At 42.0% G+C, this 23065-nt stretch overlaps 1 protein-coding gene across 8 annotated transcripts in view; it reads left to right on the top strand.

Moving 5' to 3' along the window:
* Nucleotides 1–23065, top strand: part of LOC126295260 (uncharacterized) — a 298048-nt gene that overhangs the window by 165459 nt on the left and 109524 nt on the right. For all 8 annotated transcript variants that reach the window (XM_049987670.1, XM_049987668.1, XM_049987669.1 and 5 more), the window contains 2 exons: nt 7416–7588; nt 15415–15718. In XM_049987670.1, the coding sequence (XP_049843627.1) occupies nt 7416–7588; nt 15415–15718 (477 nt within the window). The remainder of the gene's footprint in view (nt 1–7415; nt 7589–15414; nt 15719–23065) is intronic.

Raw genomic sequence — 23065 nt, 5'->3', positions numbered from 1 at the left:
TAGTGTCTCAACCGAAATTGATTCACATGCCACAGAGATTGCCGATTCAAGCTCGTCCAGTGTGGCGGGATGCTTTGGGTAGACTGTGTCTTTCACTGTGCCCCACAAAAAAATGTCACAGGGAGTCAACTCCGGCAAATATGGAGGCCAATCTGTGCCTGCACCAGTAAATTTGGGATATTCCAAAGCAATGACTGGATTTCCGAAGTATTCCTCAAGAAAGCGAAACACTTGTTCGGTCCGATGTGGTCGGGCTCCATCTTGCATAAACCATTCAGTACTTGGTTGATCATCTAACGCTTGCTGTGTGGTGACAAATTGTTCCAAAATTGCAACATAACATGCACCAGTGACCGTTTCTCGAATGAAAAAGGGCCAATAATGCTTCTGCTGCATACTGCAGTCCACACAGCAACTTTAGGAGAATACAGGGGTTTCGCTTCACACCAATATGGCTTTTCGGAACCCCAAAATCACCAGTTCTGCTTATTCACGTATCCATTCAGGTGGAAGTGTGCTTCATCTGTAAACCATATGCAGCCAACATCAAATCCTTCACTATCAATCATTGTGAGCATCTGATTAGCGAAGGCAACCCTTTGTTGCACAGCTCATACGGGTATGGCCTGGTGCATTTGAATTTTGAATGGAAACATGTGTAGGCTCTTTCTCAGTATTTTCTGCATGCTGGAATGCTTCAAACCAGTCTCAGATGCAATTCTACGGACGGATGATATTGGATTTCGCTGAATAATTCCAGAAACTGTGGCGATATTTTCAGGCGTAACTGCGGTTTGCATGCGGCCAACATGCCCCACTAGATAATCAGTTACGCTGCCTGTTCGTTGAAATTTTGCGAAGAGCGTACAAATGGTTTTTGCATCGGGTTCTTTTGGAACATTAAATCGTGCTTGAAAACTTCGCCTTGTTGCCATAGGACTCTCTTCTAACCTGTGGTACTCTAGCACCAGAAAAACACGTTGTTCATTGGAGTACATGGTTTTAATCTCTTCCTTCGGTACGCTAACCTCCTTTCACTTTTCAATAGTGGAACTGATCGCTCTGGGCTTCGGATCACTATTTATACTAGGCATTACGTATGGCGATTACAGCGCCATCTGTTAGCAGCTTTTGTAACTATTATTTCAAACTGCTGTATAAACGTCTTACAGCATTCACAACAAACATACCGTTTACTGCATTCCTCTATCGATCTTTGTTTTCGAGATATTTAATTTTGAAATCAGGGAGTCCTTTTCTGTACATTCTGTATCTTGACCCTCATTACAAAACAATCCAGTCATAGCGCAAGTGTATATAAGTTGAAAACAATGTTTATTAAGCAGTTAGTGCTCAGGTGTAAAATGTCAAATAACACCAGTAAACGAAAGGATTAATCTAGCTTTATTAATCGTGGCTGAGTTTCTGTCATATAATAATATTTAATATATATGTTTTCCTCAGTCTTGCAGTCTTTCTGTACGTGCATCAGTGCAAATGAATCTTCAGAAAATTTGTACAAAGTGTGTTCGTAACACAGTGATACGTATGACAAGGTAGTGAAACAGTAGAATAGTAATATTTATGTGGCAATTACAGTCCACATATGTGTTTGAAACATCATAGATCTGTGTAAATATTCATACATAAAATACAAATAATCAAGTTTGTTTGTGTGGCCATCCTCCACAACAAGCATATAAATACTTGTTTTGCAAATCAAACTGCCTTTTCCTACTGCAGTTTGATTTTGCAAAAAAAGTACAAATAATCTTTCAATAGGCAATTTAATTGAGTGACTAGAAGTGTAAATTATTGATGGTTAGAAAACCAGATAAAAAGTGGGTAATTGGGAATGGCTATCAATGTGGCTGATCAGTGTAAACTAAGGCTGCCAATGTAGCTGATGAGTGACAAATATTATAAATAATCAGAAGGTTAGCAATACAGATAGATATGTGACAAGTGTAGTAACTAATCAAATGGCTAACAAATTTAGTTCATCAGTTACAAGTGAGGTAATCAATTGTAACACTAGCAAATGCAGCTGCTTGTATGATTGCGAGCCAGTGTAATGTGAAATACAAATTGTACTTGCTCTTAGGGAAAAGAGAAAAATGATAAAAATACAGGTTCTATCAAAAAGAATCATCAGATTAGATGTGTTTATATTTCTGAATCTAATAAACATATACAATGAATTTTGTTTTTTGATGAATGGGAAACTCAAGAAGTTTTTTTTCTTCATGTGTGTTCAATACGCCCCCATTGAGATACACAGCATATGTCAGTGCAGCATTCAGATTTTTCCCACACTACAGTGAGCATGTCATGAATTACAGCTTCCATAGCTGTTGTTATGCAATGTTTCAGTTCATTCGTTGTTGTTGGTAACAGAGGCATATAAACAGAGTCTTTTTATAAACCCCCACAAGAAATAATGACATACAGTCAGATCTGGTGACCTTAGAGGCCAGTAGTGTAAGTTTGAATCATTTGGTTCAGAGCGACCAATGCACCATTCAGTAATCCTTTTGTTTAAAACTTCTTGCACTTCCAGATGCCAGTGTGGCGGTGACCCATTCTAGCAGAAACCGTGTAAAACTCAAGAGTTTGCTTTTTCCAACAGTACATTGTTCGTGCACGTATCTCAAATAACATAATAGATGATTTTTTTTTTTTTTTTTAATTGGGTGATTCTTTTCTATACACCCTGTATATGTGTGTACATGCTTATACAGCACAGATTTATCAGGTATGAATATCAGTCATTCCTATGAGATACTCAGTTTTATAGTCCAGTGCAGATGTAATTATATCTAGAAAGAAAAATGATCTTATGACTAAGTAGTTTATGTACAGATTGTTTGCGATTGGAATTAAAATTGCAAGCTTCTCCTACATATGCCAATATATACATAAGCAGTGGCATGTCCTTGTAAAATGCTTGAGCATAGCAGTTACTTTCATTTCGTTTCTAGGGCTACTTTAATTATCTAAATTAATGTCTATAGTTTACTTAAAGTGACATATATTTGTCTAATTATGACAATTCATAATTCGGGTACCAGGTTTGCGTTTCTAAAGTAATTTTCCCCACTCTCCTAAATTTCATTACTTTCACTGCCTTCGCTGCATGGATTCCCCTCCTAACTACATTTTTGTCTTTGCATAGAAAGTTAAAGTATAAATAAATAATAAAATGTAGGTAAATATTCATACAAGTTACCACAACGCTTACTTAATTTCCATTTAACACCCTCCTCAGACAACATTAATTTCTGCTTCATAGTCATAATTGTGGTAATTATCGCTCAGTGCAGTGTCTCTCTATATTTTGTGGGTATAGTCATTCATTGAGTCAACATAGTACATTTCAGCTTGAAGTTGTAACCACAAAATAGTAAAGTCCTTTGATTAGTTAGTATTTGGTAGCAGTGAATTATTCATTACAAAACATGTTTAGCATATTAAGAAAGAAAAATGGTTTTAACTTGTAGTGGTTAATAAAAAAGAAAAAGAGAAGAAAAGAAAAGTTTGAAAATGTGGGAAGAAATCGTGAGTCATCATCATCATCATCATCATCATCATCATCATCATCATCATCATAATTTAAGACTGATTATGCCTTTCAGCGTTCAGTCTGGAGCATAGCCCCCTTATAAAATTCCTCCATGATCCCCCATTCAGTGCTAACATTGGCGCCTCTTCTGATGTTAAACCTATTATTCAAAATCATTCTTAACCGAATCCAGGTACCTTCTCCTTGGTCTGCCCCGACTCCTCCTACCCTCTACTGCTGAACCCATGAGTCTCTTGGATAACCTTGCTTCTCCCATGCGTGTAACACGACCCCACCATGTAAGCCTGTTCGCCCTGACTGCTACATCTATAGAGTTCATTCCCAGTTTTTCTTTGATTTCCCCATTGTGGACACCCTCCTGCCATTGTTCCCATCTACCAGTACCTGCAGTCATCCTAGCTACTTTCATATCGTGAGTAAAAACAGCTATTGTTGGGGTGGTCCTTGTGGCGTTTCTGAGCAAAAGTCAGACCAATTTCCACCACAAAAATTATTTGGGAAAAAAAAGGAGTTCATCCTTTACCATGTTAACATGTCATCTTTCGTGCGGCGACCAGGTCTTCAAAAATCTCCTACTTCGTTTCTGTGTGAAAAGTAGTCGCTGTTCCGAAATCTTGCAAGTGTCCAGGAATCACTAATTTGTACAAATCAAAATTGTCTTGAGATTAAATGCAATGTATTTTATGTTGCTGATTCCATCCTCTGAATTTCATACAAAATTTCCACAATACGTCTGCACATCAATAACTTGTTTTTCGTCTTAATCTGACCAAGACTAGCTAATAAGTTTTTTACGTCTGCATTAATCTTCGCTCTCTAGAGGCAAAAGACAGATAGAAAACAAAAAAGTTACATTTTTAGTACTTTCCTTTTCTGCCATCGAGCGCTCATACAGCTGCGACGGTATAATTTATATCTGAGGGAACGAGTGTAGTGTGGCGAAATTCAAAGTCCCGCTACGAACTTTTCCATTAGAAAATGATTAGTTAATGCTTTGACGACTGTTTCTGCTGTCGGGCAGAGTGACAGGATGAAAGTAGAGGGATTTAAAGAATAATTCCACAGCCACAAAGACATAGTGGAATCTACATGTGGTTCACAGTAGCAGTCCAAAAATATCCTCTGCTGTCAATTCATGAAGTCGTATTCGAATAATTTGGAATGGGGATACCTTAAATGAGATGTGTGATGATTTTACTTCTGGCACTCTTTGCAGGTGTCGGGTACCTTCCTGATTCATCTCTTCATGTTCCCAAAATAGGCTGTCTCTCTTAATTTACGCAAAACACTAGGTGTTTGCGCCAGATTAGTTCTGCTCTCTTGATTATAACCCTCACTGTCTTTGATGCCGAAGCCCGAAGGTCTCTTTACTTCGCTTCACTCTGTTATCTTGTACGATCTCGATATTTCGGGGCAACCTCGTGCACTCACAAACAATTTTCTCAGCCTGGAAAAGGGCCGTCACACAGACCTGCAGTGTCAGTTCGCAAACTTTGTGTAGGCTGTTGTTGTGTTTTCTCAGAATTGTAACTCCACTGTCCCTGTTCGTATGTACTCCACAGTGGGGTGTGTTGTTGACAATATTGACTCATTCAGAAGAATGAACAAGGATGGACGAATGGTGTGCACCTAGGTAAAACTTTCTTAAGCATTGTACAGCACGGTGTGCACTATTTAGCGTGTTTCCTTTTTAGTAGGCTTCCAGCAGAACTGAAAATATTGGGTGGTAAACTCCAAATATACAAATCCAGGTTTTGTTGTGGCATATGGCACTCATATTTTGTACAAGAGTTCATCACAGTAGTATAAAACTTTTCTCTGATTTGAGTTTATTCCTGTAGTCTTTAACAATTTTTTATTTTTTATTAATTCTGTAATTCCTTTCTCTGTAAATTTTCTGATAATACTGTAAAATATGCACTGACCTGTTCCACGACCAAATAACTGTGGGTCACACGTTACTTCAGAATCGACGGGTGGCCAAATCGTTCGCTCGAATTGTCCAGAATGTTCTTCAAACCGGTCGCGAACGATTACAGCCCGGTGACATAGTGCATTGCCGTCCGTAAAAATTTGGAGTCCACGAACGGCTACAGGTGGTCTGAGAGCTAAGTCGGACCAGGCAACCTAGTCCATTGCGTGTAGACACAGCCCACAACATTACGGAACCACCAGCAGCTCGCACAGTGTCTCGTCGACAACCCTCAGGTCCAGGGCTCCGTAGGGTCTGTGCCTAACTGGAACGCTACCGGCAGCTCTTACCAACTTAAATTGGTACTCACCTGACCGGACCATTCTTTTGCAGTCGTCTAGGGTCCCGACGACACGGTCACGAGCCGAGGAGAAATGCTGCAAGCGATGTCATGCTGTCGGCGAGGGCACTCGCTTAGGTCGTCTGTCGCCACAGCCTGATAATGCCAAATTTCACCCCTCTGTCCTAAAGGATACGTTCGTCATACGTCCCACATTGGCTGCTGCATTTATTTCACACAGTGTACAATATACACAAACACCACTGCCCTCATTCATTAAGTGAAAGCCATTCACCACTGCATTGTCTATGGTGAGAGGTTGTTGCTGTTGTTGTTGTTGTGGTCTTCAGTCCTGAGACTGGTTTGATGCAGCTCTCCATGCTACTCTATCCTGTGCAAGCTCCTTCATCTCCCAGTACCTACTGCAACCTACATCCTTCTGAATCTGCTTAGTGTAGTCATCTCTAGGTCTCCCTTTACGATTTTTACACTCCACGCTGCCCTCCAATAGTAAATTGGTGAGCCCTTGACGCCTCAGAACATGTCCTACCAACCGATCCCTTCTTCTGGTCAAGTTGTGCCACAAACTCCTCTTCTCCCCAATCCTATTCAATACCTCCTCATTAGTTGTGTGATCTACCCATCTAATCTTCAGCATCCTTCTGTAGCACCACATTTCAAAAGCTTCTATTCTCTTCTTGTCCAAACTATTTATCGTCCATGTTTCACTTCCATACATGGCTACACTCCATACAAATACTTTCAGAAATGACTTCCTGACACTTAAATCTATACTCGGTGTTAATAAATTTTTCTTCTTCAGAAATGCTTTCCTTGCCATCGCCAGTCTACATTTTATATCCTCTCTACTTCGACCATCAACAGTTATTTTGGTCCCAAATAGCAAAATTCCTTTACTATTTTAAGTGTCTCATTTCCTAATCTAATTCCCTCAGCATCACCAGACTTAATTTGACTACATTCCATTATCCTCGTTTTGCTTTTGTCGATGTTCATCTTATATCCTCCTTTCAAGAAATGCCTGAAATTCAGTATTCTCAGCATGCGCTCGGCACTGTGGATCCCGGAATACTGAACTCCGTAACGATTTCAGTGTGTCTGGCTCCCACTACCCCTCCACACTGTACGGCCACAGTCACATCGGGAAACTTTTTATAAGAAACACTTGAGTACAAATTGCAGCTCCACCTGTGTACCGCCCTTTAATACCTCGTGTACACAACGCTACCGTCTTCTGTATACGTGTGTATTGGTATCTTGTCACTGTTGTCACCTCTGTGTACAATTTCAAGGTAGCAGGATGTTGTAACCTCGTGGTCCCCGATCGTATTAATAAATAAAATAAGGCAATACAATATTTACAACAGTGCTCCTTTTCAGTTTACGAAGCAACAGAACCTGTAAAACAGCTATAAACTTCTTCAGTTGTACAAAGTCGAGACGAGTGAGGGACTTGTCAGTCGAAAGCTGCCAAAAAACGTCCCCCCTGCCCCCTGTTCCAGCTCGGGGCCTCCTGTGGACGATTCAGACTGAACCGTTTTGGTTTTGTTTTCTGGCAGGAGGGCGACACTCTCGGAGATCTACGCCTTCGTCACAAACCACTTCCCCTACTTCGTGTGCAGCAAGAAGGGCTGGCACAACGCAATCGCCAGCAACCTGTGGTTCAGCAAGTATTTCATGAAAGTGGCGCCAGTGGGCAGCAACGGCAAATACTCCAACTACTGGATGCTGGGTGAGTCTCGTGGCCGGTTGTGAGGTGGCTGCGTGAAAATAATATGGAGATGCTCAGTTGCAGGTAGGCACAACAAAAAGGCTGTCACAAAGTAAGCTTTCGGCCAATAAGGCCATTGTCCAAAAACACACACACACACACACACACACACACACACACACACACACACACACACACGCCAGCTCGCGCGAGAGTCCACTGTCTACGAACAGCAGTGCATGATGTGAGAGGCAACCAGGTGGGTGTAAGGAAGAGGCTGGGGCAGGGAGCAAGAGGGATAGCTGGATAAGGGTGGGGTATGGTACAGTTATTCAATCTGTATATTGAGCAAGCATAAAGGAAACAAAATAAAAGTTCGGAGTAGGTATTAAAATCCATGGAGAAGTAATAAAAACTTTAAGGTTCGCTGATGACATTGTAATTCTGTCAGAGACAGCAAAGGACTTGGAAGAGCAGTTGAACGGAATGGACAGTCTCTTGAAAGGAGGATATAAGACGAACATCGACAAAAGCAAAACGAGGATAATAGAATGTAGTCAAATTAAGTCGGGTGATGCTGAGGGAATTAGATTAGGAAATGAGACACTTAAAGCAGTAAAGGAGTTTTGATATTTGGGGAGCAAAATAACTGACGATGTTCGAAGTAGAGAGGATATAAAATGTAGACTGGCATCGGCAAGGAAAGCTTTTCTGAAGAAGAGAAATTTGTTAACATCGAGTATAGATTTAAGTGTCAGGAAGTCGTTTCTGAAAGTATTTGTATGGAGTGTAGCCATGTATGGAAGTGAAACATGGACAATAAATAGTTTGGGCAAGAAGAGAATAGAAGCTTTCGAAATGTGGTGCTACAGAAGAATGCTGAAGATTAGATGGGTAGATCGCATAACTAATGAGGAGGTATTGAATAGGATTGGGGAGAAGAGGAGTTTGTGGCACAACTTGACTAGAAGAAGGGATCGGTTGGTAGGACATGTTCTGATGCATCAAGGGATCACCAATTTAGTATTGGAGGGCAGCGTAGAGGGTAAAAATCGTAGAGGCAGACCAAGAGATGAATACACAAAGCAGATTGAGAAGGATCTAGGTTACAGTAGGTACTGGAAGATAAAAAAGCTTGCACAGGATAGAGTAGCATGGAGAGCTGCATCAAACCAGTCTCAGGACAGAGGACCACAACAACAACACATGGTACAGTGCTGCTGTGAGAGCATTAGGGACAAGATGGAAAGAGGGTAGGGGAGGTACGTGCAGTCTGGAGGTTAGATGAAGGTTGGGGGATAGCGGAAAAGGAGAGAAGTAAGAAGATTGCGTGCGTTGGTGGAATAGAGGGCTTGTAGTGTTGGGTTGGGAACAGGGAGGGGGCTAGATGGATAAGGACAGTGATTAACGAAGGTTGACGTCAGGAGGGTTACGGGAACACAGCATATATTGAGGGAAGAGTTGCCACCTGTGCAATTCGGAAAAGCTGGTGTTAGTGGCAAGGTTTCCATCTGAGCTCTTGATGTTCATACAAGTGGCTCTCTTATCTCCAAAGGTCTCTTTAATTTTCCTGTAGGCAGTATCTATCTTACCCCTAGTGATATAAGCCTCTACATCCTTACATTTGTCCTCTAGCCATCCCTGCTTGGCCATTTTGCACTTTCTGTCAATCTCATTTTTGTGACGTTTGTATTTCTTTTTGCCTGCTCCATTTACTGCATTTTTATATTTTCTCCTTTCATCAATTAAATTCAATATTTCTTCTGTTACCCAAGGATTTCTACTAGCCCTCGTCTTTTTACCTACTTGATCCTCTGCTGCCTTCACAAACTTCATCCCTCAAAGGTACCCATTCTTCTTCTACTGTATTTCTTTCCCCTATTCCTGTCAATTGTTCCCTTATGCTCTCCCTGAAACTCTTTACAACCTCTGGTTCTTTCAGTTTATCCAGGTCCCATCTCCTTAATTTCCCACCCTTTTGCAGTTTCTTCAGTTTTAATCTACAGTTGATAACCAACAGATTGTGGTCAGAGTCCACATCTGCCCCTGGAAATGGCCTACAATTTAAAACCTGATTCCTAAATCTCTGTCTTACCATTATATAATCTCTCTGATACCTTTTAGTATCTCCAGGATTCTTCCAAAAATACAACCATCTTTCATGATTGTTAAACCAAGTGTTACCTATGATTAAGTTGTGCTCTGTGCAAAATTCTACTAGGCGGCTTCCTCTTTCGTTTCTTAGCCCCAATCCATATTCACCTACTATGTTTCCTTCTCTCCCTTTTCCTACACTCGAATTCCAGTCACCCATTACTATTAAATTTTCGTCTCCCTTCACTATCTGAATAATTTCTTTTATTTCATCGTACATTTCTTCAATTTCTTCATCATCTGCAGAGCTAGTTGGCATATAAACTTGTACTACTGTAGTAGGTGTGGGATTTGTATCTATCTTGGCCACAATAATGCGTTCACTATGCTGTTTGTAGTAGCTTACCCGCATTCCTATTTTCCTATTCATTATTAAACCTACTCCTGCATTACCCCTATTTGATTTTGTGTTTATAACCCTATAGTCACCTGACCAGAAGTCTTGTTCCTCCTGCCACCGAACCTCACTAATTCCCACGATATCTAACTTTAACCTATCCATTTCCCTTTTTAAATTTTCTAACCTACCTGCCCGATTAAGGGATCTGACATTCCACGCTCCGATCCGTAGAATGCCAGTTTTCTTTCTCCTGATAAGGACATCCTCCTGATAAGGACATCCTCCTGAGTAGTCCCCGCCCGGAGATCCGAATGGGGGACTATTTTACCTCCGGAATATTTTACCCAAGAGGATGCCATCATCATTTAATCATACAGTAAAGCTGCATGTCCTCGGGAAAAATTACGGCTGTAGTTTCCCCTTGCTTTCAGCCGTTCGCAGTACCAGCACAGCAAGGCCGTTTTGGTTAATGTTGCAAGGCCAGATCAGTCAATCATCCAGACTGTTGCCCCTGCAACTACTGAAAAGGCTGCTGCCCCTCTTCAGGAACCACACGTTTGTCTGGCCTCTCAACAGATACCCCTCCGTTGTGGTTGCACCTATGGTACGGCTATCTGTATCGCTGAGGCATGCAAGCCTCACCACAAACGGCAAGGTCCATGCATCATGGGGGGAGCTAGAAGGGAAAAGCAAAGAAGGGAAAGCAGAAAGGTGGAAGGAGTATATAGAGGGTCTATACAAGGGCGATGTACTTGAGGACAATATTATGGAAATGGAAGAGGATGTAGATGAAGACGAAATGGGAGATACGACACTGCGTGAAGAGTTTGACAGAGCACTGAAAGACCTGAGTCGAAACAAGGCCCCCGGAGTAGTCAACATTCCATTGGAACTACTGATGGCCTTGGGAGAGCCAGTCCTGACAAAACTCTACCATCTGGTGAGCAAGATGTATGAGACAGGCAAAATACCCTCAGACTTCAAGAAGAATATAATAATTCCAATCCCAAAGAAAGCAGGTGTTGACAGATGTGAAAATTACTGAACTATCAGTTTAATAAGTCACAGCTGCAAAATACTAACGCGAATTCTTTACAGACGAATGGGAAAACTAGTAGAAGCCAACCTTGGGGTAAGATCAGTTTGGATTCCTTAGAAATGTTGGAACACGTGAGGCAATACTGACCCTACGACTTATTGGAGAAGCTAGATTAAGGAAGGGCAAACCTACGTTTCTAGCATTTGTAGACTTAGAGAAAGCTTTTGACAATGTTGACTGGAATACTCTCTTTCAAATTCTAAAGGTGGCAGGGGTAAAATATAGAGAGCGAAAGGCTATTTACAATTTGTACAGAAACCAGATGGCAGTTATAAGAGTTGAGGGACACGAAAGGGAAGCAGTGGTTGGGAAGGGAGTGAGACAGGGTTGTAGTCTCTCCCCAATGTTATTCAATCTGTATATTGAGCAAGCAGTGAAGGAAACAAAAGAAAAATTTGGAGTAGGTATTAAAATCCATGGAGAAGAAATAAAAACTTTGAGGTTCGCTGATGACATCGTAAGTCTGTCAGAGACAGCAAAGGACTTGGAAGAGCAGTTGAACAGAATGGGTAGTGTCTTGAAAGGAGGATATAAGATGAACATCAACAAAAGCAAAACGACGATAATGGAATGTAGTCGAATTAAGTCGGGTGATGGTGAGGGAATTAGATTAGGAAATGAGACACTTAAAGTAGTAAAGGAGTTTTGCTATTTGGGGAGCAAAATAACTTATGATGGTCGAAGTAGAGAGGATATAAAATGTAGACTGGCAATGGCAAGGAAAGCGTTTCTGAAGAAGAGAAATTTGTTAACATCGAGTATTGATTTAAGTGTCAGGAAGTTGTTTCTGAAAGTATTTGTATGGAGTGTAGCCATGTATGGAAGTGAAACATGGACGATAAATAGTGAAATGTGGCGCTACAGAAGAATGCTGAAGATTAAATGGGTAGATCACATAACTAATGAGGAAGTATTGAATAGGATTGGGGAGAAGAGAAGTTTGTGGCACAAGTTGACCAGAAGAAGGGATCAGTTGGTAGGACATGTTCTGAGGCATCAAGGGATCACCAATTTAGTATTGAAGGGCAGCATAGAGGGTAAAAATCGTAGAGGGAGACCAAGAGATGACTACACTAAGCAGATTCGGAATCATGTAGGCTGAAGTAGGTACTGGGAGATGAAGAAGCTTCCACAGGATAGAGTAGCATGGAGAGCTGCATCAAACCAGTCTCCGGACTGAAGACCGCAACAACAACAACAGTGGCAAGTATCCAAATGGACAGCCAGTGGAGCAGTAATTGAAATTGGGAACATTGTGTCGGGCGGTGTGCTCGACAGTAGGGTGGTCCAGTTGTTTCTAGGTCACAGTTTGTTAGTAGCCATTCGTATGGACAGACAGCTTCTCAGTTGTCATGCCCACGTAGAACGCAACACAGTGGTTGCAGCTTAGCTTGTAGATCACGTGACTGGTTTCTCACCTGGCCCTGCCTTTGGTGGGATAGGTGATGTTCATGACCATATTGGAGTAGGTGTTGGTGGGAGGGTGTATGGGGCAGGTCTTGCATAGTGGTCTGTTACAGGGATATGAGCCGTGAATTGAGGGGTTGAGGTCAGGGGTTGTGTAGGGGGATGGGTGAGTATATTTGGTGGGTGGCAGAATACCAATGTGTATTTGTGTGTGTGGGGGAGAAGGGGGGGATTGTGGATTGAATATTTCTCATTTCAGGGCACGATGAGAGGTAGTTGAAACCCTGTTGCTCCAGTCCTGAGTTGTACTGAGTCATGAGGGGAATGCTCATCTCTGGCGAGATGGTGGGACTTTTGGAGGTGGTATGTGAGTGGAAAGATAAGGCATGGGAGATCCATTTTGTACCACAGTTTTGGAGGAGGGGGGAGGTAATTACAGTCAACAAACAAATCCGAGGTATGGCTGTGGGCACCCGCATGGCACCATCCTGTGCCATCCTGTTCATAGGCCATCTCGAGGAATCCTCCCTAAACACCCATAATCCTAAACGCCTCACCCGATTCACGCTCATTGATGACATTGTCATGATCTGGATTGAGGGTGATGACACCCTACCGACATTCCGTCAGAACCTCAACACCGTCTCCACTATTAGCTTCCAACCCAACAAGCCACGTTCCTCAATGTTAACTCCACCTCTAAGATGGCTACATCAGTACCTCTGTCCATATCAAACCTACCGACCACCAGCAATACCTTCACTTTGACAATTGCCACCTGCTCCTTACCAACAAGTCCCTTCCGTGCAACCTAGCCACCCACGGCCATCGCATCTGCAGTGATGAGTGGTGCCTCTCAAAATTCATCAAAGGTCTTACTGAGTCCCTTACAGGCCGTAATTACCCCCTAACATTGTACTAAAACAGTTCTCCTCTGGCTTATCTCTCCAGTCACACACCACCTCCCAAAGTCCCACTGTCCAGCCACAGAGGAACTTCCCCCTCATGTCTTAGTACCACGCAGGACTGATCAACTGAATTACATTCTCCACCTGAGTTTTGACTACCTCTCATCATCCCCTGAAATGAGAAATGTCCTGCATACTATCCTCCTCCTCCCCTTCCCCCCCCCCCCCCCTCCCCCTGCCCCCCCCCCCCCCCACAGTAGTATTGTGCCGCCCACTAAACCTACACAATATCCTTGTCCATCTGTACACAACCCCTGCCTTACGGCTCATATCCTGTAATACACCTAGATGCTAGACCTGTGCCATACATCCTCCCACCACCAACTACTCCAGTCCGATCACAAACATTACCTATCCCATCAAAAGCAGGACTACCTGTGAAACCAGTCATGTGATCTACAAGCTACGTCACAACCACTGTGCTGCATTCTATGTAGGCATGACAACTGACAAGCTGTCTGTTCGAACGAACAGCCACCGACAAACTGTGGCCGAGAAACGAGTGGACCACCCTGTTGCTGAGCGCTCCGCCAAACACGACATTCTTCATTTGAAGAACTGCTTCACATTCTGTGCCATCGGGATCCTTCCCACTAACACCAGCTTTTCTGAATTGCACAGGTGGGAACTCTTCCTTCAATATATACTATGTTCCCGTGACCCTCCTGGCCTCAACCTTTGTTAGTGACTGTCCTCACCCATCCAGCCTCCTTCCTGTTCCCATTACAACACTACACAGCCCTCTATTCCACCAGTGCACCCAACACCCAGTCTTTTAACTTCTCTCCTTTACCGCTACTCCCTGCCGTCTGTCTAACCTCCCGACTGTGTGTAGCTGGCCTCCCCTCTCTCCACCTCACCTCTGCCTGCTTCTGCAGGATTACTTCGCCGTCCCTCACCTATTATTCCTCCCCTTTCTCACCTCAGCCTCTTTCTTACCCCAACTTGTTGCCTCTCCCGTTGTAGTCTGGCTCCAGCTGCCAGAGTGTGGGGTCGTGCGTGCATACTTGTGTGTGTGTGTGTGTGTGTGTGTGTGTGTGTGTGTGTGTGTGTGTGTTTGTTTGACAAAGGCCTTGTTGGCCAAATACCTTATCGTGTGACAAATTTTTTTGTTGTGCCGGTCTGCAACTGAACATCTCTGCTATATAGTGAATAGCAACTATCCTTTTCATAGCTTTGTTACAGTCCATTCTCAATGTTCCATTGTTTAAATGGATTACACATTGATTACTGCTGCTTTCCACCTACTGCCTCCACCTCTTTCACATCGGAGCACTCGTTATGCTTTTTTTTTCCTTCTCCTAACACCACATTCCCTGCAGAAATCTATAGGATCGACCATCCCGGTTGGCAAGATAGTCAGATGCCCGTCTTTCCACTGCCTCTTTGACGACCAAATCCGAGAACATCATTTATGCAGTACAGCACCTTTGTCTGTTCAAGTTGGTGGTGGCAGTGCAGAGCATCAACAAGAGCCACATGTCGGTTTTTGAACAGACAAAGGTGCTGTGCTGTGTGTATGGATTCTGGGACATTGAGGCAGTGACATAAGACTAAAGTACAATCTTGTCAGCTGGGACAGCGGTTTTCAGCTGAAGTCTGCAGGGTGAGTGGCCTTAGCAAAAGCACAATAGGAACAATAAGATGAGAAAATAGCAGTTGGAGCAGCAGACTAGGCAGCAACAGTGGACCGATGCCCAGCGACCTTCCCACTGTCAGCTGTGAACCTGGAACTCCGTCTCGAGCCGACTATTAGGAAACTCGTCTAAATGTCACGACAGTGCGACGTGACGATTCGGTGGGTAACCCGAAAATATTTCGTCGGCCAGCGAGATTTTACCTTCGGGGTGTGCTCACAAACTGCGTTCACCGATTGCAGATCCGCGGTACGAGGACACGTTCAAGAACGGCAACTTCTGCAACCACTGCCGAATGTTGCTGTCGAGCTACGGAGGCCCGGGGGCGAAGACCGCCCTCGCGGAGCTCGACGGCCCGGCCGTCGTCACGTGCCAGCCGCCTGACGCGCGGCTGTACCGGCAGCGGCACGGCGACCTCTCGGCACGTTCCCAGCTGCCGGCTGTCGGTGAGGGGTGGACGCTCGGCCCGCTGGCACTCCGGGCTGCCACCGTCACCACGGGCGGTGATGATCCCGTGCCACCCTCTCACAATCTGCAGTGTCCCAGGTACAGCCACAGGGCAGTACGTTGTAACGTGACCCGACATAGGATTTTGGATCGTACTGTGCTCGTACATTACGAATCAGTTTGAAGAAAACAGTTTACTAACAAATAGCCAAGAAGACCCAGAAAATATCTTTCGTGTGAAGCACAACTAGCTCTTATTCCCACAAAGTAATGAGTACCACCAACAGGGGATGTTAAGGGGGCATTTACTGTGTCTGGCCCGAAAAAAGCATGTTATTTGAGAATTTTTTTCTCGGGATGTGTTATAGATATCAATCTCAAATGTGGTCAAAATGTGTATTGATGTTACCTCTAAAATCTGGAATTGTTTCGACTGGAAATTTCGAAGAGCAAAGGCGGAAGTGCCGTCGGAACGAAACAAAATTTCGATGTAGATCTCCACGCGTGGTATGTCACGGGTCAGCCGGCTCGTCTGAAATCAAAATTGAATTGACGTTAGCAAAGTATATAAGTTTCTTTACTAGTTGTACCTCGCTTAAGTTATTTGGACAATCAGAAACAAAATGGCAGCCATTTGAAAAAAATAGGGTTTTTCTCATCGATTTTTCGACTTGACGGCCAAGTAAAAATATTTATAGTTGATGGATTGGAATAAAAGTGGTATAACTCCTAGACAATTTAGTTAGCTTCGTCAGAAGCAAAGAATCATGCCAATCAGTTCAGTTAGATTTGAAGTTACCATACCATGCGATAAAAAAAAAAAAAGTCATTTTGAGAAAAACGCGTTTGAAGTTTTGACTACATATAAATGCAATATTGTGCAACTTGTGTTCAATCTGCTATTCCGGGTCCATAAACTAATCCATCCTCTTCCTCACAGAGGGCGTTCTGCTCGATCTGGGCCATCCTGCGCTGCTCCAGAGCCACTCGTACAGCAGGTGACAAGCAGTTTTCAGCCACTTGTATCCGGTGGTCATCCGAATGCTTGGCGAACTGAGTCGAATAGAGTCCCAGGGTGACGTCCATCATTGTCACGGTCTTCAGAATTGCTGAATATGCTTCACTGAAGCTGCTCACTGCCAGGAAGGTCTCCACAGTTTTTGCACCAGAATGCAAATGCTTCGGGGCTAACTTCCAAACACACACGTTCAAACTTTCATCTGAATTTTGTGTGTTTCCCCCCAAGCACCGGTATAATAACTCGTCCTCTGAAAGGGCCTCGTAGATCGGATGAATCACTTTTTGAACTTCTTTGGAGATTGGCTGGTCATGATATTCGCCCAGACGTCCGGAAGCCTCTGCAATGTGCCACTTGCACCAACTAGTTTCCCCAGCCCGACAATTTTGGTGTTGTGGGTGGTCACCCGTCGAACACTTGTGGAAATACGTTGCCCAAATTGCCTTCTTCATCTTTTCCACCGAATTGGAATGCCGTTGCATTGCCAAGAAGTAGTACGTCATAAGCTAATTGATCACTTTTATCAGTTTAAGTCATGGGCAAGCACATAGAATAATTTTTCTCAGTTGAAATTCCCAAAAGAAAGCTGGTGTTTGAAAAAGGCCGATTTTAGGCAGGCGCATTTTTCTGTTCAACTGCGAATAACAAACATTTCCGTTGCGTATTCGGAAAAACCATGTCAGGGATGGATTCTAAACATTTTTATGGATCCAAAAATGCAATTTTTAAAAAAATCGATGTTTTTAACCAAAAGATAATAAACCACCCCTTAAACTGATCCCCCCCCCCCCCCCCCCCCCCCTATTTTACACAGATGGCTTTTGACACCATTCCTCACTCATCACAAGCAGCTTCTTATCAAATTGTGTGCTTATGGAGTATCATGTCAGTTGTGTGACTTGTTTTGTAATTTCCTATCAGAAAGGTCACAGTTTGTATTAGTGAAAGGAAAGTCATATAGTGAAACAGAAGCAATATCTGGGATTCCCAGAGAAAGTGTCAGAGGCCCTTTGTTGTTCCTGATCTATGTAAATGTTTTAGGAGATAATCTGAGCAGACATCTTAGACTGTTTGCAGATGATGCTGTAATTTACTATCATATAAAGCCATCAGATGATCAAAGCGAATTGCAAAATGATTTATGCAAGATATCTGAATGGTGCAGAAAGCAGCAGTTGATTCTAAATAATGGAAAGTGTGAAGCCATCCATATGAGCACTAAAAATAAACTGCTGAATTTCAGTTACACGATAAATCACACAAATCTAAAGGGTGTATATTCAAATAAATTATTGGGGATTGTAGTTATGAATAACCTAAATTGAAGTGTAACAATATTGAATTGAAATATAACAATATTAAATTAAAATGATCACATAGATCATGTTGTGGGGAGTACTGCTGTGCAGTGTGGAATCCACATCAGATAGGATTGATGGAGGACATCAAAAAAGTTCAAAGAAAGGCAGCTCGTTTTGTATTGTCCCGAAATAGGGGAGAGAGTGCCACTGACATGAAACAGGAATGCGACAGGATCTTCTCGTGAAATTTCAATCACCAAATTTGTCCTCAGCGTATAAAAATATTTTGTTAGCACTCATGTAAATAGGCAGAAATAATTATCGTAATAAAAGAAGAGAATTTAGAGCTTGCACAGAAAGATTTAAGTGTTCGTTTTTCCTGTGCCGTGTTCGCGGGTGGAATGGTAGAGAAGTAACTTAAAGGTGGTTCGAGGAACCCTCTGCCAGGCACTTAATTGTGAATTTGAGAGTAATCATGTAATGTAGATCATCAGAAATCTTGGATATTATGTTACATTTTTGGTAATCTTCAAATGATTGAATTTCATTATACCTGGCCAATCCAGAAAGCCTCAAGACCAGGATTAATAAAAAATGAAAAATGATGCTGGCAGTTTTAATACTTCAGGTGGTCTAAATAGTCGTAAACCCCCACCCCCTCCCCTTCTCATTTAATTATAATGGGCAGAACAAATGTACAACCATATGGACCTGTGTGAAAAGTCCTTGTTTGTGATGTTGTTCTTGTATCATATGTTGGCTCGAATGTCAATTATGTCTTCAGAGCATTGACCCCTCGAGTAAATTTTTGCTCTTTTTTGTTTTGTGGTAGGTTTGTATTGATAACACAATGTTGACCGTTATGATGATTTTTTTCAGTATTTTAAAGATTGTCAGCATTTTGCATCTCAGTCAAGTTGCTACAGGCATCCATGCATCATTGGTTTCAGTTTGGGAATCGAGGTGAATAGGACAAACTTTCCGTACACTTTTATCTTCTAAACATGATGGAAAATTTTAAAGACTGCATTATGCAATATGCAACTGTAACGTTATATTTTAATTTATTAGAAACGATCGATTTGGGTCTGTGATCAGACCGCCATTGGACCCAAAACCCATCTCAGCTATGCATGTGTGAAATTGGAATAACTGTTACCAGATGCACATTGTTCCGTCATTGATATTAGCTGTATATATGTAACATTTTGTCTATTTTACCTCGTAGATGTTTTCTGAGGAATGTCGTGAACATTCACTTTATAGCTTTTGCCCCACTTCGCTGTGTGTTTCGCCAGCTTCAGCACAATACAGTCATACATCCACTATTTCACACTGTCCGCTCACAACTGACTGTGGAAGAAGGAGTCTTAAACATCTAATAATATTGGCGTGACGACTTGCTCTTTGCCACACAAATGTTAAGAAATAGAAAAGTAACTACATACTTACTTCCAGTATTGTCATTTGCAATCATTTTGTAGAGTGCTTGCCAGCTGGTAAATCTTAAATGTTACCTGTATTGTTACTTTTCCATCTATGATAGTGCTTTACCAAAGAAATATGATTTCAGACTTCAGGGTAAATCACAGCAGCCAAAAAAAGTATTATTCAATTTATACATTCTTTATTTTACATTTCTTCAGATACAATGAAGTATCAATAATTTCAACTGAAAATGCTTCTAGCGCAAAGTTAACTTCCAGAATCACCGAGAACAAATAATGAATTAAGCGATATATCAGCTATACCATTTTCATTATACCATAAGTCACAGACATTACTCCAAAAATTGTGAAAGCTATCATTTAAATCAGCTAGCTGACTTGGAATGAATTTCTGAAAGTTGTGCACCATTATTATTATTATTATTATTATTATAAAAAAAAACCAAAAAACTACTACAATATACTGTATGAAGCAGTGCAACATCACAAGGTGATCAGACTTGGTACATTTCACCACTCTCACAGACTTCAGTGGCAGTACTACCATTGACAGAAGTTAGTGTCTTCACAGTCGGAGAGCTTCAATGAATAGCAAATTCCTTGTTGTGCACTATACAGTTGAATTGCGTATTATACAATTTTAATTTCATTTCAGTAACATTCTGGACGTGAGTTAGAGAAAACCTTTTCATTTTCTGTTTAGTCTAATGGCAATGGCATGTGGCTTCATCGTTATTGGTTTCTTTTCTTGATAGGAGGTAAATAAATTTTGGCACAGTGAAAATGGACTCCTCAGTGAAATGAATTTAGTACTTGCCAACGAAACACATCCTGAGCTAAGGGGTAAATAGTTTTAGTAAGTTTCTGTTCATACGCTCTAAGACAAGAAAGATGCACCGTGAAGGAATTATCCAAATGGGTGAAATTTGTTTAATATGATGCACATGGTGCAGGCAAACAAATGAGATCAATTTCAAGTTATTCAGCTCGGCATCGATTGATTAATAGTGTCGGATGTCTTCCTGAGGGATATCGTGTCAAATTCTGTCCGGTCGACACATTAGATTATCAGAATCCTGAGCCAGTTGGAGGGCACTGCCCGTAATGCTCTAAATGTTCTCGATACGGTTGCGATCCGGCAGCTGTGCTGGGTGGAATAGGGTTTGGCGAGCACAAACTCGACCGGTGAAAACTGTCACCATGTGAAGGTGGGCAGTATCTTGCTGAAATGTAAGCCCAGGATTGCTCTGGCTTGCCACGAAGGGCAACGAATCGGGACACAGAAAACCTGTGCTGTAAAAGTGCCACGGATGACAACAAAAGTGTTCCTGCTATGAAAACAAACAGCCATATGGCAGGCGACAGTCAGATTGACATCCAGCTACTGTCTGGGGTGTCTCCAGACACTTCGTCACAGGTCATTGGGGCTCAGTTTGGAGTAGGAATCATCACCAAAGACAATTCTATTCAAGTCAGTGTGATTCCAGACCAAATGTGCCCAGCGCAAATGCAAAGATCTTGTTGGTGTAGAGAGGTCAATGGTAGTCTGTGCAAGGAGTGCCTTGAGCTTAGTCCTCTTGTCTTTGTGTGAGCCTCCTATTTATGATCCTTGTGGTCATTGAAGCACCAGCTACATGTCAAATTGATGATGATGATGATGAATCTGGGACCCTGGGTGACTCTCTGATGATTACTTCTGTCTTGATGTTCTGTTGTCTCTCTAGGTTGACCGCTTCGTTCATGACACTGTGTTTGCCCACAGTTCACCCATTCCTGTCAACATCTTGGAACAGTAGCATCACTCCTACTCAAATGTTGAGCATTTCGCTGCTTACTCCAACTGGATTCTCAGAGCCCAAGTATATGTCTTGTCTCAGATGCTGACTTGCATACATTTTCACACCCCCATCCACAAGGCATAGTTACTGTCTGAGTACACTGAATAAATTCACAAAGACTTTATGCCTAGATATTGACATGTGCCACCAAAGTTCACACCTTCACATTTTCTGTCGATTCCTGTATAAATATCAATTTGCGACCAGTGTGGACATTCTCCTGCCACACCTTGGTAGATGTGATGCCACCAGCACTCGACCAGTGGTATGTTCACCCTGAAGATGGCCCCTGCGATGTGCTGAAACTGGTCGGCACTAAATAAATATAAAATGCCATTTAGACTGTTTTCTAAATACCAATTTAATTTATATTAATCACTGTTAATCTGTAACCACATTGTCCAAATATCTAAATACATTTCAGTTCTGAAACTGTCATCTGCTACATTGATAATTTAAATAAGTTATACACAACTGCAACCAGTCCCTTTTTTGAATAATAATGCTTTATTACATGATCCGGTTTTCGAACCTTTTCAGGTTCATCTTCAGATGGTTTCGGGAGGATCCGGGAAGTTACATCATTACTGGTAGTAGCATAATGGTGGGTGCTGGTTTGCGACAGGATAGGCGGCTTTTTTCAGATCTGTCTGCCTCCATTTTGATGTCCAGAACACTTTCACATAAACTACATTAGTTTACACAGTTGTAAAGCGCATGCTGGATGCTGGTAAAGTGCCACTGTCAAAGTGTAAACTACTATAGTTTGTGTGAAAGTGTTCTGGACATCAAAATGGAGGCAGACAGATCTGAAAAAAGCCGCCTATCCTGTCGCAAACCAGCACCCACCATTATGCTACTACCAGTAATGATGTAACTTCCCGGATCCTCCCGAAACCATCTGAAGATGAACCTGAAAAGGTTCGAAAACCGGATCATGTAATAAAACATTATTATTCAAAAAAAGTGACTGCTTGCTGTTGTGTATAACTTATTTACATTCAATATACAGTCACGGTACTAAAATATCCATAATGGATAAGCATAATACATTGATAATGAGTTGATCCACAACAGTATCCACGAAGCCACCCAGGCACTGCATTTTCTCCTCTTTTTGTGATGTGCCATTCTATTTCCCAGCAGTGTTTGGCAATGACACATGAAAAGCTTATTTCTGGTGACAAATCCTTAACATGGCTCCAGACCAGTTCTGTTGGGTCATATTGTAATGGTAATGTGGCAAATGTAAAAATGCAGCATTTGTATGGTTGCTCAATGCTGTGGACAGGATTGTTTTTTCGTTTCTACGACACTTATCACTCTTGTTTGTGTGTGACTACATCTGTGGTATAAAACAGTTTACATAGTCCAAAAAAGAGTATTTGATGTTTCATTTTTGACCTAAAAATTAAATTATGTATTGTTAATTTAAGCAACCTTTATTAAAAATATTTCATAGAATACTGATAATGTCTAATTTATATTCGAAGCCGCCCGGAGTGGCCATGCAGTTCTAGGCGCTTCAGTCTGGAACCGCGTGACCGCTACGGTCGCAGGTTTGAATCCTGCCTAGGGCATGGATGTGTGTGATGTCCTTAGGTTAGTTAGGTTTAAGTGCTTCTAAGTTCTAGGTGACTGATGACCTCAGAAGTGCTCAGAGCCATTTGAACCATTTTTATATTCGAAATGAATACAGAAACTTCACGTGCAATGTGTAATCAGAAACAAGAAGGCATACATTATTCATAAAAAATGTTGAAGAATTTTGCAATTACGAGTTATTTTTTAGATATTTGGGGGAAAAAAAAAAGGATCAAGGCGAGACTTGAACCAGCGAT

This window comes from Schistocerca gregaria, chromosome 11 (genome assembly GCF_023897955.1).
Source record: "Schistocerca gregaria isolate iqSchGreg1 chromosome 11, iqSchGreg1.2, whole genome shotgun sequence".
Classification (NCBI taxonomy): domain Eukaryota; kingdom Metazoa; phylum Arthropoda; class Insecta; order Orthoptera; family Acrididae; genus Schistocerca; species Schistocerca gregaria.
The sequence above is the reverse complement of the archived record's forward strand: the minus strand, read 5'-3'. Positions and strand labels throughout refer to the sequence as shown.